Raw genomic sequence first — 14,940 nt, forward strand, 5'->3', positions numbered from 1 at the left:
TGTTGGCTGCGTGTCAGACGAGTGAGAACCGGCAGGGACCAACCGCCTGAGAGTGCCAGCGATATCCCTGTTCAGCGGTCTCTTGGGGGAACTTTTGACGCAGTAAACGGGAATCTAACGCTGAGCAGACAATGTTCCCGCCTATTCTCGTTTAGAGTTAGATTGAGACCCTCGTGTCGCGGCGGAGCAAGAAGCTTGTTTTGTCGAAGCAGTGGAGCAATACCGCACTAATACAGTGGCCGAAAGCGCCTGTGTAGAGCGGGTATCCGCTAAAATTCCTCCGTCTTACTTCTGGAAGATTGAGAATGTACTCCGGAGTCTTTTCGGCGGCAATGACAATACCCGGCCGAGGGTTAACTGTGAAGTTGCCGTTCGTTAAGGAAAGTTATGCGTTCCGTAGATCTGATCATTCGATCAACTACTGCTCGCCCTCCTTGTAAACCAGAGTATGTTCCAACCTAGTGATCGGCGGTGCGTTGGATATCGACGACCAACTGCAGCAGTACCAGCGCAATCATTCGACGGCTGCGTTCTAATAGGGGATGAAATCATCCCCATCCGCTATATTTGATGACCAGGAGAGATGATGGCACGAATCTTGTGTCTACTAGGATCAGGACCTGACTACAATGGTTGAGATGAAGGAAACCATCAAATCACAACATCGATCAGCGGCCTTCTCTTCAAGAATGGCCTACTGTGTGACGAAGGTGAGCTGTCTTAAAGCACTACCTTAAGATAAGTATGACACTGAAAATGTAAAAAACCTAATTGCAGGGCCAATGACAACATTTAAAAACAGCTCATCTCATAGGTGATGCCAAGAAAAGGCCTGCAACGGCTCGTTACACTCGGGTACGATCTGGGGGATCACCGGGGTAAGACATAGCGGGGGTGGCACGCTTGATGCCGCAAGGTAGATTGTCGAAAATGCTTAAACTTTTATGATAAAAGTAACTAAGCAACTTTCTGCTTATAAGACACTTCACTGCAGCTGTTGGCTTTAAATTGAGTAAGGTATGCGAAAGGAACAAAATTTCCCTTGCACAATGTCAAAAAATGACACCAAGAGAAGACCAATTGAACGGCAAAAATGCAAAAGATGAAAGGGACGAGACTCGAACTCGCGCGGGTTGCCCCACCAGGAAACAGATGTTAAGCTGACCTTAACCTGGCGCCATAACCAACTCGGCCACCCTTCCAATGGTTGATGATTTTAATCGCAAAAGCGGGGACTATGGACTGCGCAGGGTCTGAGCTGTCCCACGCACCAACAGAATCATCGTGCGACCCCGCGGTGTGTACCTCTGTCGCGCGCAACGTTGTGAGTTTAGGCTCGAAGGGCAAGTCTTTCTCTCAAGAGCCATATCTTGCACAGTTGTTCCTCATGTTGGCGAGTAGTCTCAGATGAGCTCGCGTGAGCATGAGAGTTGGAAGAAGTCCATCTTTTGGCGGTGGCGCTGGCGCTCGCGTGCACAGAGGGACGCTACAGCGCAGAGGCCCAGTAAAGAACTGGTGAGCGGGCAGCTGCAGCCGGAGGGTGTCGACGCCTAACTAAGGTACAGCAGTTTGGGTGCCAGAGACAACAGCTTGAATTCTATCAGAAGAGATGAAGGAAGAATCTTGTAGTGGATGTTCGAAGAAGCTATTCCGGTATCCAGAACTTTCTCCGCACATTCCGGTGTACGTTCAATCACGTATGCAGGACGTCATCACACGCTAAGACGAACCAAACCTAAAGCTTGGCTGCCCCTGTCGATGCCATTCCAGACGCCATCTGAACTGTCGATATTTGACTCTCTGAACATCTTAGTAACTCTTACCATTTATCTCACTGCTGAATTTCGAATCATCTTCTTCTAACCCGAACACCCGAATCCCCCAAAAGAGCGATTTGCAACCATGTCTCGCGATTCCCTCGCTGCATTCCGCAAGTCGCCTTCCTCAGACGATCTTGCCGCCCTGGCCGAGAAGCATCTCGAACACGACCTCAAAGACTCAGACCGGGACCTCCTCAAGAGTGCAGCTGCCAGAGTCAGCACCCATGCGACGATCGGGTCCGTGGTTGGCTTGGGGCTGGGATTCTTCCTCGCCTTCCGGTTGAGACGGGCGCGGGCGGACATGTTTGCGGTGTTCCGGGCCACTGAGAAGCCCACCCATGTGCAGTTTGCAAGTGGAAGAACAGGTTTGTCAAAGCATGCACGTATGTAAAAGTTGTGAATGTCATGCTAACGAGTGCGCAGAGCCTATCCCGGATGTCACAGACAAGATGGCCCCGACTAAAGCGGGCGACATCGCGGCTTATTCGCTGCTAGGGCTTGGGAGTCTGTTCCTGGGCGGCGAGCTCGGGTTCGTCTCGGGAACCGCCTCGGCTGCTCGAAGTATCAGCAAGGACCCTGAGGCTCGAGCGAGGATCGAGACTGCGTTCCGAAGGTTCAGGGCAGATGCTCTCAGGAAAGAGGCCGATCGCTTGGATGGGGGTGAGAAGATCCTGGACAAGATCTTTTGATGGGGGGAGCTTTGGTCGATTTCACTTTAGTAGAGTTCTAAATTCATTAGAATGTGGATATGTGAGATTTTCAACGTCGTCAAGCTTTTGTTAGAAAGGCGAGATCACAGTTCGGCTCATCTGCTGCGGTCGTTAGCCAAGGGCCTCACACCATGAAGAGTGTCCAAAATATCGCTTGTTTCTTACTACGAATTCACTCAACTAATCTCTCGAAATGCTCCAACGCTATGCAGTGATATCAACTCCCTTCAGCGACCCTTCGGCACGCCACTCCTCCAGGAACTTGGTATAGTTGTTCATGCCCGTGGGGAACGGCGCGCCCCTCATCTTCTTCATCTGGTCCTCCGGCTTGGTCTGTTCACCCTCGTTGGTGATGTACGACGGCGTGCAGGTCGCGATTCCAGCGAACCACGCCGCGTGCATCATGATCTTCGCAGCGTAGCCTTCCTCGCCCTCCACCGTGCTCTCAATCACCACCTTGTCCGTGCTCTTGCCGGCCCGCCTCATCGCCTCGCCCAAGATGTACGCCGAGTGCTGCGCCGCGATGTCCGTCACGTAGGCAAAGTTGGACGACGCGCCCATCTGCATCGGGCCCGTGAGGAAGAGGTTCGGGAAACCGTTGGTGAGGACGCCGTGCAGCGTGCTCGGGCCCTTAGTGAGCCACTTCTCCGAGATGAGCTGGCCGCCGCGGCCCTTGATGGTCATGTTGGACTGCGACGACGGCTCGGCCATGTTCTCGCCGGGCGGTCTATATCCTGTGCTGAGGACGATGACGTCCAAGGGGTACTCTGTTCCTCCAACTACGAGGCCGTCTTTGGTCGCGTGGTCCACACCCTTGCCTTCGGTATCAACCAGATGAACATGGGGAAGGTTGAAAGCCGGGAGATAGTCATCGTGGAATGTCGGGCGCTTGCACCAGCCCGGGTACCACGCCTTCAGACCCTCGGCGGTCTTCTTGTCCTTGACGGTCGACTCCACACGCTGTCTAAGTCTTTCGGATCTGGGCGTGTCCAGAGCCATCAGATTGCCGAGGTGCCCAGGAATGTCCTCCATCTTCAGCGGAGCGTCGTGAGGTCCGCCAATGATGGCCTTGTACGCCTTCAGCGTCGTCCAGCCGTCGTTCACAAGGTTCTCTCCCGGCTCGCCTCCAGTAATCCACTCATTGAAGTTCTCGGTGCGCTTGCGTTGCCAGCCCCTCCCCGTCGCGATCTTCGTCTTGAACTCCTCCGGATCGGTGGGCCTCTGACCTCTCTCATCAACAGCCGAGGGCGTCCTCTGGAAAACGTAAAGCTCCTTCGCCCACTTGGCGAGCTGCGGCACAACCTGAACAGCCGTCGCACCCGTGCCAATGATTCCAACTCGCTTGCCTTCCAGACCGGTGAGTTGCGGGTTCTCGGGCGCTGTGCCCAGCCCGCCAGTGACACCGTAGTTCCATCTCGCCGTGTGGAACATGTCACCCTCGAACGCCTCCAGGTTCTTCGCCAACTTGGGGTGGTTCAGCACACCATTAGCCAACACCACAAATTGCGAGCGGACCTTCATCGCGACAGGCTCCTCGCCGGGCCCGCGGCCCTGCTCAACCACCACATCCCACCTCTTCGCCTCGTCGTCCCACTCGTAACTCCTAATCTGCGACCGGAACACACCCTTGTCCGTGAGGTTCCACATCTCGGCCATCCGCTCGGCGTGCGCCATCAGCTCCGGGCCGTACGAGTACCTGTGCTTCGGGACATACCCAGTCTCCTCGAGCAGCGGCATGTACGTGTAGCTCTCAATGTCGCACATGAGGCCCGGGTAGCGGTTCCAGTACCACGTGCCACCGAACCCGCCGGCCACGTCGACAAGGCGGATATCCTCCGCCCGCAAACCGGCCTGGATGAAGCGGATCGCGTACAGCAGGCCGCCGAAGCCTGCGCCGAGGATGACGACCTTGACCTCGTCGCCGTCCTTGAGGTTGGGCGGTTGCGCGTTGAGCTTGGCGTGGTCGACCCATGGGTCCTCGGCGAGCTTGCGGAAGCGCTCGTCCTTCTCGAGCTCGACGTACTGGCCGTTGCCGTCGGCGCGGAGGCGCTTCTCCTTCTCCTCGGTGTACTTCTTGTTGAGGGCCATGAAGTCGACGGCGGCGGCCCCGGCAGGGGTTGCGCCGGCGGGGACTGGAGGTGCGGACATGGCGATGGAGCTGCTCGGTGAAGTATTCCTACGACCCGAGAGAGTTGTGGGGTTTCAGGAGATTCAACGGTTGTGGTTTTCGGATGAGATGAGGGAGGAGCATTTCTGTCAACGATCGGGTGTGAGATCTACATATATGCGATCATGATGAAAGCGCGTCCAAGCGGCATCCCACCTCAAACGGTCTTCATGGCGGTTCATGCATGGGCGGGTCTCGTCTGGTGTCTCTCAGGGTCTCGAGCTCGGAGGAGCCACGGCCATCGACATGGCAGAGACTCGGCCGGCCGCTCATTGTCACTCAACAGTGGGCATGACTGTGGAGCAACTCGGAATGAATCATGAGCCCGGCAGAGCGTTGGCTTGGTGGACAGGACAGAAAAAACAATGAAGAACCCCTTGGGATCGACAGTGGAAACGTATTCGTATTCGTTCGTCGCATTCGAGCTGCAGCATCACAAGCGATGTGGAGGCCACGATGTTTGACCAGTCTAGCGGTAAAGGGCGAGAGAGAAGAGAGTCGCCAGGTCTTCGATGAGCCGGTGGGCGTTAGGCGCTAGCCACCTCGGCCGGCCTTTTCCCCGCTGCACTGGATCGCATTGCAGGTGTTTTGGAGAAATTGTCGTGTCGTCCAAAGTTTGCCCAGCCTGTGGGATAACCTCCGCGTGGTTGAGCCCATGCAGAACCCTGCAACTACCGACTCCGCGCGACGAATTAGCGTGGGGAGCCGTCTTGGAGTAGTGAGGGGGACGTTGCTTTTGCCCCTCCGTGATTGCCAACCGGTTCGTCTAGAATGGCCAAAAGAATACGCCTACACGGCTCCTGCATCGCGGATCCTTGCCGTTTGTCCTGGGCGACGGCTGGTCGCAGCTTTTGTTACGCGTGTTGAAGCTCGCATTGAAAGCGACAATGCGAGTGGTTCATTCGATTCTACGAAAGCGAAACCGAGGGACAAGGAGCCAATGCCTAGAGTCTCTGGAGGGGGGCCGGCTCCATGCGTTGAAGGCGGGATCGACCGACAGACCGCTGCACAGCATCTCCGCCGGACTCAAACTCCGCTGATACAATGTGTCCGGATGACATGAAGTCAATGCCGATGGGAGCATCCTACATGTTCGCACACATACGAGCTGTCATCTCTACGTGCGGTCGAGCTAGGCAAAGGTTAATTGAAAAGGTTCCGGGGGGATGGGCTGAGCCAAGATTAAGCTTGATTCAGTCCCTGAAGCCGTTACCGCGCGGAGATGGGCAGCGGGCGCGTCAACACCGCACTCGGGTGGCTGAAAGCGTTCCATTTCATCGAGTTCCGCAGCAATATTCTAATGGAATGCGAATGGCGAATGACATGTTTGGATAATAGCTGAAGACGAGGTGCAATGGAAATAGGAGCTTGAGAAACTTGGCACCTTATCGATAACACAGCCACGAACAACCCCTGAGCAAGCTGAAGTCAATCCCAAATGCTTCCCCAAGCCTGCTGAATCAGTGTCCACTCTTCGCTGTACCACAGGTAAAACCAGTCGGGTCGCTTCAAGGCAATTTCTGAAGGCAAATCCTTATCAACACGCTACAAATGACCACCGGGAGATTCTTGATGCGGCACGGAAGAACAAATGCGCCCTCGGACAAATAGCTACGTCAAAATCACCGTGTTTCTGCAGGTATCAACAGATGAACCCCCGGTCCAGCGCTTTGATCCCTGCAGACCGCAGCGACGCTACCCCTCAAGGACCAACAGGCCAGTGAGGCGGGCCCATATCATGGACTTGCATCAACCAAAGAAGTCGTTGGAATTTCTAAGTTTGGGTCGTCACTTGGCGTGGGAATACAAAAGCATTCCAGCGGGCTGCTTGAACAAGTTATGCTCGCTTCCCCTGTCAGCCTACTGCAGCCTCCTCCAACTGCCTCTCACCTCATCTCCTATAAACACCGCTCACGTGAATCGTCATGGGCTCTACACTCAACCTTCCCGACTATGACGATCTGCCACCAGTCGGGGGCATGCCAAAGGGCTGCGCGTGGGGAATATTTGACAAAAACGGAGAAAAGGATATCTACGGCACGCTGAACCTGCTCACACCAGAGGTTATCAAAGCAGCCGGGGCGGAGGTCCGAGACGGAGTGTCCATCTCTCTGAAGTAAGCATCCGCCTCATTTATCGACGACTCGCGGTCATTCTAACAACATTCTAGCTGGTCCCTGGATGGCTTGTCAAAGTCCGAGATTCCAGGGCGCAAGAAGCTCGTCCACAAAGTCCACACCCTCCGGTCCTCCAAGCTATGCGACGCCATCGGCTGGGACGATGAGCTGGAGTTCAACACGCAAAACAGCAGCCAGTGGGATAGTCTCGTCCACTGGCACCACCAGCCGACCGGCCTTGCCTACAATGGTTTCAATCCAACTCAAGAAGACATGTCCGTGAAGTCCACGGCGCAGAACAAGATGCCCACCATTGACCACTGGCATACCCGAGGCGGCGTGGTTGGCCGCGGCGTCTTGATCGACTACGTCTCGTACGCAGAGGAAAAGGGGATTCCGTATCACCCTTTTGGCGGCAACCGCATCACCGTCCAGGACATCGAGGCGGTCGCTGCGCATTACGGCGTCGAATTCAAGCATGGGGACATCTTCCTCATCAGGCTCGGCTCCACGGAATTCATTGACAGCATCAGACCGGAGGACATGGGCGGCGCATCGAAGATTGCAGCCATGTCCGGTGTCCACGGGTGTGAGGAAACGGCCAGGTGGTTCTGGAACAAGCATTTCTCTGCTGCCGTTGCAGACTCGAATTCTTTCGAGGCGTTCCCGCCCGTGCATCCTGATGGCAGCGTCGCTGGTATTTCAGGTCTGGGTAAGTTCCGCTTTTTCATGCTGTGCAAGTGGAAGTTACTGATACTGTGGACAAGTTTTGCACTACTACTTTTTGAGTTTCTTCGGTATGCCCATCGGCGAGTTGTGGGATCTGAGCCGCCTCGCGGCGCACTGCAAGAAGACTGGAAGGTATTCCTTCATGCTCACATCTGCCCCGCTGAACGCTCCATGCTTAGTTGGCTCTCCGCCAAATGCCATCGCCATTTTTTGAGGTCTTAGGGAGTTCAGCAGCTGTTCAAGTAGCATTGCATGCATACCACCCAGTACAAATAATCATTTTTACCATACATAACTTCATTTTCAGTAAGCATCCATGTTTATGCACAGAAATAACTAGCATTGAGTATTGATTCAACACTCATTATCTTGACATTGATTCGATATTGCGGGCTCTGGCTGTACATGCTACCAGTCAGTTGGTTTGTATTGTGGTGAGTTCTTGGTTGATAAGCGCTCTGGGTACCATAGGCAGAGTGTTGCAAAAGTGGAACCACAATTGCTAAGCAGCAATTACGCCTTATCTTCGCAACACAGAGAAAAGAGGGTCTGAAAACTTTCTATGCAACTAACATTCACAGACGGTGTTTCTTCAAAGGTCTTAGTCGGGACTTTCATGGAGGATAGGCTGAATTTGAGGATGAAATTTCATAAATCTTCCGTAAGTTGCGTTCATAACCCAATGGTTCCACGACGGATCCATGTGAGATGAACTCGGTTCTATAAGCTTTACAGTGTCGAGGCTCTGTTCCGGGAGGTCTTTCTCGTCAGATAGCCTCGTCGTAACACTTAGTTGCTATCAGGAGAGTGATTAAACTAAATGGCTCACTGTAGTAGATTGAGATATCGTCTGCCAATGCCATAGACTTGCAGTAGGCCATTGGGCAGGTGGGCATGGGGTTCAAGCCTACTGCATATTACTCAAGAAAATCGACATTTTTCTTTTAGCAAAGATCGAATTTAATAGTTGAGCAAACGACGAAGGAAACTGGGGTTACTTTTTATCATATGTTTATGTACTGTAGTCCACCGGCAATTGATATACTATAGGCAAATCAGGTCGTTTCATGATAGCTTTCTCTCATCCAAATATTGAGCCCAATTTTACTGCCTGCCTGGACGGGTAGTCCAGCGTGAAGAGTGTCCTCGTGGAGCGAGCCGTCATCATGCAGGTTCTTCCAGAACACGGCACTTCCTGCTCGTGGTCGGAACGTAAGTGTCCTCGCCTGACAGTCAACTATCTCGCACCACCTCTTGTCCTCTGAGTCCCAGTCAATGGCAATGCGAGGGAATTGCGTGCCGCAGTGAGTCCCACAGCTGTCATCGAGAAAGGAGAATATGGTTGTCAGCCTCTCGAAACGACCTGTGGTATTCTTCGCGGTCACCTCTGCTCCTTCTTGTTCTGAATGACGGCGAGTGGATAGGACGTCGTAGTGCGGCACGTATTCGCCACCTTCAAGATATCGGGTAGCTTGAATCTGCTCAAAATGGTCTTCCGAAACGAATCCTTGGAAACGTGCCGAGCGCGATATCACGGACTGCACGACGGTATCTCCTCGTGGTAACATGGCTGTCGAGCTCCGACGACCAGATGCTAGTCTATCATGCCGTCCGGTCTCGGCGTCAATCACAGTGGAAGGTTGGTAGCATTCTTGCCTGGGTTGAGAGTCCGAGTTAGCAACAGCTAGAGGGTGTGCGTGGTGGTAGAGGACAGTATAGAGTCCTTGATAGTGATAGACGGGCAGTGGATAGAGTTACTCACGCAAGACCTAGAAGGTGTTGAACCTCACTCGGCGTCAAGAAGTTCTCTATATGGATAATCAGGGGGTCATAAGACACGATGGTAGTGATCAGAGGCGTTGATTGTAAGCTGGGCTTCGTTTGTTGAAACAGAATTGAGATAGCGATAGATGTAATCATAATGATAGATGAGGTGACTGTCAACCAGCTACCTTTTGACGAAACCCCTTCAACTGTGTTCGCCGACTTGGGTCTGGCTGTTGCAGAAGCCATGGTTACTCTTCAGTAGGTACTGCCGCCGACAAGCCGGGGACATTGCTGTTTGATGTTCTTTATCAGCCTCTGGGACCAGTAGGTAAGACAATAGTTCAATGTAGATAGACTACACACTTATGTTATCTACTTTGCCGACTGTCGACTTGATTTAGTTCTGGTTGGAATAATTACGGATGGACGTCGCGCACGATTCAGTCAATTGACCCGTCGCTCGGTCTCGGACTTCAATTGAGTGCGAGAGCCACGTACCCACCAGGCCACGAATTGAGCCATGGGCTTGTTGAAAACCTGAAAATAACAAAGCATAAACGGCTACATTTGAGTTTGGTATTTCGGCAACTTCTGAGAGCATCGACTACCATTCGAGAAACTATCCCATCGGCTGTTGCGCAACGCTGCAGAGGCTTACCCACAGAAGCCCAGTTTTCTCCAATTTCAGAGTTGAACATATCTGTACGTTCAACGTTATTGTCTAAAGCGCGTAGCCTTTCTGAATGCATTTCCTTTTCTCTGCACATTGTTTTCCGGTGTCTTGTTGCAGCCGATGGGATACTCTTCGGTTTCTATCCAATAAAGCTTGAACCGTTCCTTTTCTTCCCCCCTAATACTGTATCCCAAAACCATGGGTGGAAACTGATCAGCGGCTGCGGCCAAATCGGATGTCACATATCAGCAGACATGACGTCAAGACGTTGTGGGTATTACTATGTCTACACGCAGGGCCGCATGGAACCTACATGTAGACAGACGGTCTGTCCCCTACACCAAGGACCACCCATGTTATATGCGATCTGTACCGCGGAATTGCGAACGCGAGAGACAAAGGAGGCGCAATCATACGAAGCGCGTCTTCGGAGGCCGTTGTTTCTGTATCTCGGCATGCCCGGAGAGTTCCGGACTTTGGCGGACTATAGTTCTTCGATTTGGACCGGTAAATCGACAACCCCTTGCTCCACTCTCTTCAAACTCAACTAGGTGATCGGCAACTGTGACAGAAAGCTTGCTCGTCTTAGGCTGAACAGAGAGGTTCGGTTGAAAGCGAGACACGGTTGAGGTAGAAAAGTATTTAAACTGAGATAAGTTGCCCCCTTGGCGTCAGGATTCTTATCCTATCAATCTATTCAACTCGATCAACACAGAAACCATGCAAATCAAGACAATCGCCATCTTTTTCTTCGCTACGCTCGCCGCTGCGGTGCCTAACAAGGCCGTAAGTGAACTTCGTCGACCAAGCATACCTCGAAAGTACTAACCATGAATCAGGCCGCGGACGGAGTCGAAGCTAGAGAGGCTTCTTCTGGTCCTTCTCCTGGAGGAAGCTGCCCTGGAGTAAGTACCAGCCAGTCACAGGCTGTCGACGCCTTTTCAGCCCTAACTCTTGATGTAGGACCCGAACTGCGGCCCTTAAGCGGCTCCTAATGCCCGACGGAACGCAACCCGGCGGCGAGAAACATCCCCTTCTTTGTACTTCCTCCCCACGGGGTAACCGCGGGTGGGGAGAACTGGGTCAAAGGATTACACAAGGGGGGTGCCTGGTAGTTTTTGTGGTTCTTCATGTACACAGAAAGATGCCGATAAGACACAATGCCGGGAAGTACTGGTTCTGCATAACAGTGTTTCTGTGAAGCTTCCAGTGTTCAGAGAGCCTCGCCAGTCTGCCAGTAATGATTTGTCGCCAGCTCGATACACTGGCTTAGGATATAAAACGATTGCTGAGGAGAATTAATTTCGACCAGCTTGACAGACTTCATGGCAACAACAAATTGTAGCGCTACTAGTGCGTATCCAGGAGGCCTGTCACGAAACTGAGTCTTCCAAACGGAGTTTTCCAAGAAAGGTTCGCAAACTAATCAATCCAGTTCTTACCTATTCAGCCCTCCACACTTCGAACCCGCCGGCAAAGGGTGGCTGCAGTCCACTCCAGTACCCCGTACCGAACATAAGATAGCTCTGCACAACAGCGATGCCGCCCTTGAAGAAGTCAGCCAACTTCTCCTCCCTCAGAACCTTCCCCGTCAATTTGTCCAAAAGCACTAATGACCCGGACCCTTGAGGAAACCCGTTTTCTCCCGTCCTGCCCGTTGAGCCTGTTACCAACACATCATTGACAACCGTCGGGGTGATCATGCTGGCCGTGTCATCAGGCGACGCTGTTTGCCATAGGATCTTGCCGTCCGCAAGAGCTGCTGCGCCAAAAGCGGCATTCTGAATAATCTGGCCGTTGGCGAGGGCGTTTGGCGTGCGAGCATTGTTGATGGCGGTGAAATAAACCGCAACATCGTCCGCAGCAATGCCCCAGCTCAAACCGCCCTCGAGACCCGCGGGACTTGCCTTGGTCAACCATAGCACCTCTCCAGACTCGGCGTTTATGCCATAAAGGTTGCCATTCTTTTGTCCAATGACGATCAAGTCTTTGCCATTGGGCGTCTTGGCACCAGCTCCGGGGACCAGAGTCGGTCCCATGCCAAAATCCGAGTCGAGGCCCACCGCCGGCGGACACTCGGCGCCGCGCGGATTGAGCACACATGCCAAGTTCCACGCATCCAGGACGTCGAGTTGCCGTGCCCATTTGATGCTGCCGGTTACCAGGTCTAGAGCGAGGACGGACTCTTGGTAGATGTCAGGGGGTAAACATGGGTCGGGTAAAACGGTGCCGTTTTGATTGGAGGCGAGCTGGCATGCGGCAACTTCGTCAGGAACGGAATGCGTGTTGCCGGTGGCGATGTAGACACAGTTGCGAGTTGTGTCAACGACGGGGCTGGATCCCCAGACAGAGGCGCCGGAGAACGGGTCACCTGTGAAATTCTCAGGTTGCGTCATCATCATGGTTTTCCATTGTTGTTTTAGAATACCGTCCTCGAGAGCAACTGAGTTCATGCTGCCCACGTGGTCGCAACATTTGTAGTTGGCCAGTGAAGCACTGATCACTTCGAACGATGAAGCTCCGACAAGTAATTGGCCTGCATACCAAGTCGGAGACTGTGTGATCATGGCGACTGGATGGTTATCAACCTGTAGATGGCCCACGAAAGAACCTTTCTCCCTGTCGATGGCAAGCACAAGAGCATGCGCGAGGGTTCCGATAAAGAGCTGATCGCCATCGGTCACAGGCGAGCTGCGGGAGACGGGGTTGACGCCCGATGCTCGTTGGAAATCAGTCAGAGGCGCGAAGTCGAGAATCAGTTGGGTAATGTTGGCCGTCCACTGCACATGACATGATTTGTAGTCCAAGGCGACAAGAAGACCGGTCCAGGTCGGATAGTAAGCGATCCCATCCACAACGAGCGGTGAGGCGCTGACTCCGGCGGGTTCGTATCTTTGCTCGCATGTCTTGACAAGCGAGCCGATGTTCTTCTGAGCAATGACGGCGTCCGGCCCCGCCATCCGCCGATTGTGGATGCTCCCGCCCCAGCCGGCCCAGACACCGGGGAGCATCGGCGTCGCGGCGTGAGCTGTGGCCAAAAGCGTGGCGATGCGGAAGAGTACGGCAAGCATCCCGGATAACCTTACGCGGTATGGAGATAAGGTCATCTCGGGAACAGCGAGAGATTATTGTGGCGCGTGGTGTAGAGAATGATTCGGTTTTCGGTTGAATGACAGTTGCGTCAAATTGACATGACAATCATGAAAGAAGTAAAATGTTTATCATGAGTTGCGCAGCCTGCGAGAAGCTAGCCGATGACAATGTAACCATGGAGGCTGCATCATGTCGACGATATCCGACAATTCTCCCAACTGCCCGCCAAGCTCTCGGCACGGCAGGTTACACGACATGTAGGCGCCGGGATGCTCATCGCCAGTCACAAGTTTGCCCGAATAGGATCCTCCGAGAGAGTGGTAAGCTGAAGAAGAAAGCACCCTTTTCCCCTCTTTTTGTACATGGAATATGTTTGCAATGGAGAACTGTTGGTTGTACGGAGAATCAGCCTGTTCGTGGAGGCTTATTATCTTGTGTTCGTTTCCAACGGCGTCCCCAGCTAGCCTTGGAAGCGCTACCATAAGAAGCAAAAAAGCAAACGGCTGGGGTCCAAACCCCCAAATAAGGCTACGCTTGCCCAGGCGTGGCTGAGATTACATGCGTGGCAAACAATATCGAAAGACAATCAAAGCTGCTGAACGGACAAAGCCTAAAAACCGCACGCGATCTAATCAATTTAGTTGACGCGTCGTCGCGCGTTACCCCTACCCCCTGAAATTGGCACCCACTCGTTGCGCACCCAGCGCAGAAAGACTTTAATTCTGAGGATCTCCCATCATTCCTTCTTGTGCCTCTATATCGTACAATAATTCGTAAAACAAGATCTTGCAACCATGCCGCCAGTCCGCACAAAGAAATCCACACCATCGAAGCTCGGGGGACCCCTGTCGGCCTTCGGCTTCGTCAAGATCGACAAGGAAGAGGCCCTGGCCCGCGCGGCGAAGGTTGTACCGAAGAACCCAGACCCAGCGCCGCCTTCGTCGTCGCCATCATCAGAAGACGAGGATGTGGACGATCCAGCTCTGCGGACGAAGCCGCGGGGTGGCTCGTTCCAGCGACCGCCAAAAGGCTTCACTCAAAAGGGCGAGAAGGTTGCCATGTTCCACGGCGATAGCGGAGGAAGCTCGTACATCTTTCAATGCGACCTCGAAGCTCAGGTCGGTACAGCTACGAGGGAGTTAGTGTTTGGGTTTGGATATGAATTCACAAAGTACGTTTCTCCCCCCTCTGACACCAACCTTGCACATCATGACCTTTGCCTCCACTCTAAACTCCAAACATACACCCAAGCGAATCCTCGCTAACTCGAAGCCAGAGGACACATCGACACCCTCGTTACCATGTTCCCCAACCTCTGCCAGAAACTCTGGAGCATCGAGCTCGTCTTCATGGATCCTTACAGGGAGCCGTATGACGGCTACACGGACGTCGACGACGCCGACCTCATCAGGCTCGCAAAGGCCTGCCCGGCGCTGCGCGCCTTCAAGCTCCCCTACGCCACGAAAACCGGGGACGCTGCGTTTGCCGCCTTTTGTCGGCACTGCCCGAGCCTCACGCGTCTCGAGATCTTCACGACCAACTGTCTCAGGGCGACGGGCGCCTGGTTCGACGAGGTGCGCGAGAACCCTTCGTGGGCGCCGAAGCTCAAGAGGGTGACGATCACCAAGGGGGAGGACGAGAGGATCGACATGGATGCCTTGCTGGCGATGAGCAAAGTCAGAAGCAATCTGTTAATCACGTTTGTGAGGGGCGATGAAGACAGAGGATTCCGAGGTCGCTATGAGTTGATGGCTTTTATGGATGAGAAGTACAGAGGGGGGAAGAAGGTCAAGTGCCAACCTTGCCATCAAGAGGTACTTTAGACGCTTAATGTGGTTGGTTTAGATCCTTAATGTCGTTGCTG

At 53.4% G+C, this 14,940-nt stretch overlaps 5 protein-coding genes across 5 annotated transcripts; 3 read left to right on the forward strand and 2 right to left on the reverse strand.

The window, feature by feature from the left end:
* Window positions 1-1,902: 1,902 nt before the first annotated feature.
* On the forward strand, window positions 1,903-2,509 carry CGCS363_v000236 (uncharacterized protein; the record flags this gene model as incomplete). The annotated part of the gene is made up of 2 exons (XM_036632085.1): window positions 1,903-2,185; window positions 2,244-2,509. The coding sequence occupies 2 exons, from the start codon at window positions 1,903-1,905 to the stop codon at window positions 2,507-2,509; spliced, it is 549 nt and encodes a 182-aa protein (XP_036501477.1).
* A 225-nt stretch (window positions 2,510-2,734) lies between these two features.
* Window positions 2,735-4,678, reverse strand: ausC-4 (FAD-binding monooxygenase ausC; the record flags this gene model as incomplete). Its single annotated transcript, XM_036632086.1, has 1 exon — window positions 2,735-4,678. The coding sequence occupies one exon, from the start codon at window positions 4,676-4,678 to the stop codon at window positions 2,735-2,737; it is 1,944 nt and encodes a 647-aa protein (XP_036501476.1).
* A 1,944-nt stretch (window positions 4,679-6,622) lies between these two features.
* Window positions 6,623-7,757, forward strand: CGCS363_v000238 (uncharacterized protein; the record flags this gene model as incomplete). The annotated part of the gene is made up of 3 exons (XM_036632087.1): window positions 6,623-6,813; window positions 6,868-7,526; window positions 7,582-7,757. 3 exons carry the CDS (start codon window positions 6,623-6,625, stop codon window positions 7,755-7,757), a joined length of 1,026 nt encoding a protein of 341 aa, XP_036501479.1.
* A 3,668-nt stretch (window positions 7,758-11,425) lies between these two features.
* On the reverse strand, window positions 11,426-13,090 carry pvaA (Polyvinylalcohol dehydrogenase; the record flags this gene model as incomplete). The annotated part of the gene is made up of 1 exon (XM_036632088.1): window positions 11,426-13,090. The coding sequence occupies one exon, from the start codon at window positions 13,088-13,090 to the stop codon at window positions 11,426-11,428; it is 1,665 nt and encodes a 554-aa protein (XP_036501478.1).
* Window positions 13,091-13,870: 780 nt separating this feature from the next.
* Window positions 13,871-14,899, forward strand: CGCS363_v000240 (uncharacterized protein; the record flags this gene model as incomplete). The annotated part of the gene is made up of 2 exons (XM_036632089.1): window positions 13,871-14,247; window positions 14,353-14,899. The coding sequence occupies 2 exons, from the start codon at window positions 13,871-13,873 to the stop codon at window positions 14,897-14,899; spliced, it is 924 nt and encodes a 307-aa protein (XP_036502593.1).
* Window positions 14,900-14,940: the final 41 nt, after the last annotated feature.

This window comes from Colletotrichum siamense, assembly GCF_013390195.1.
Source record: "Colletotrichum siamense strain Cg363 chromosome Unknown KSG_Cg363_contig01, whole genome shotgun sequence".
Classification (NCBI taxonomy): domain Eukaryota; kingdom Fungi; phylum Ascomycota; class Sordariomycetes; order Glomerellales; family Glomerellaceae; genus Colletotrichum; species Colletotrichum siamense.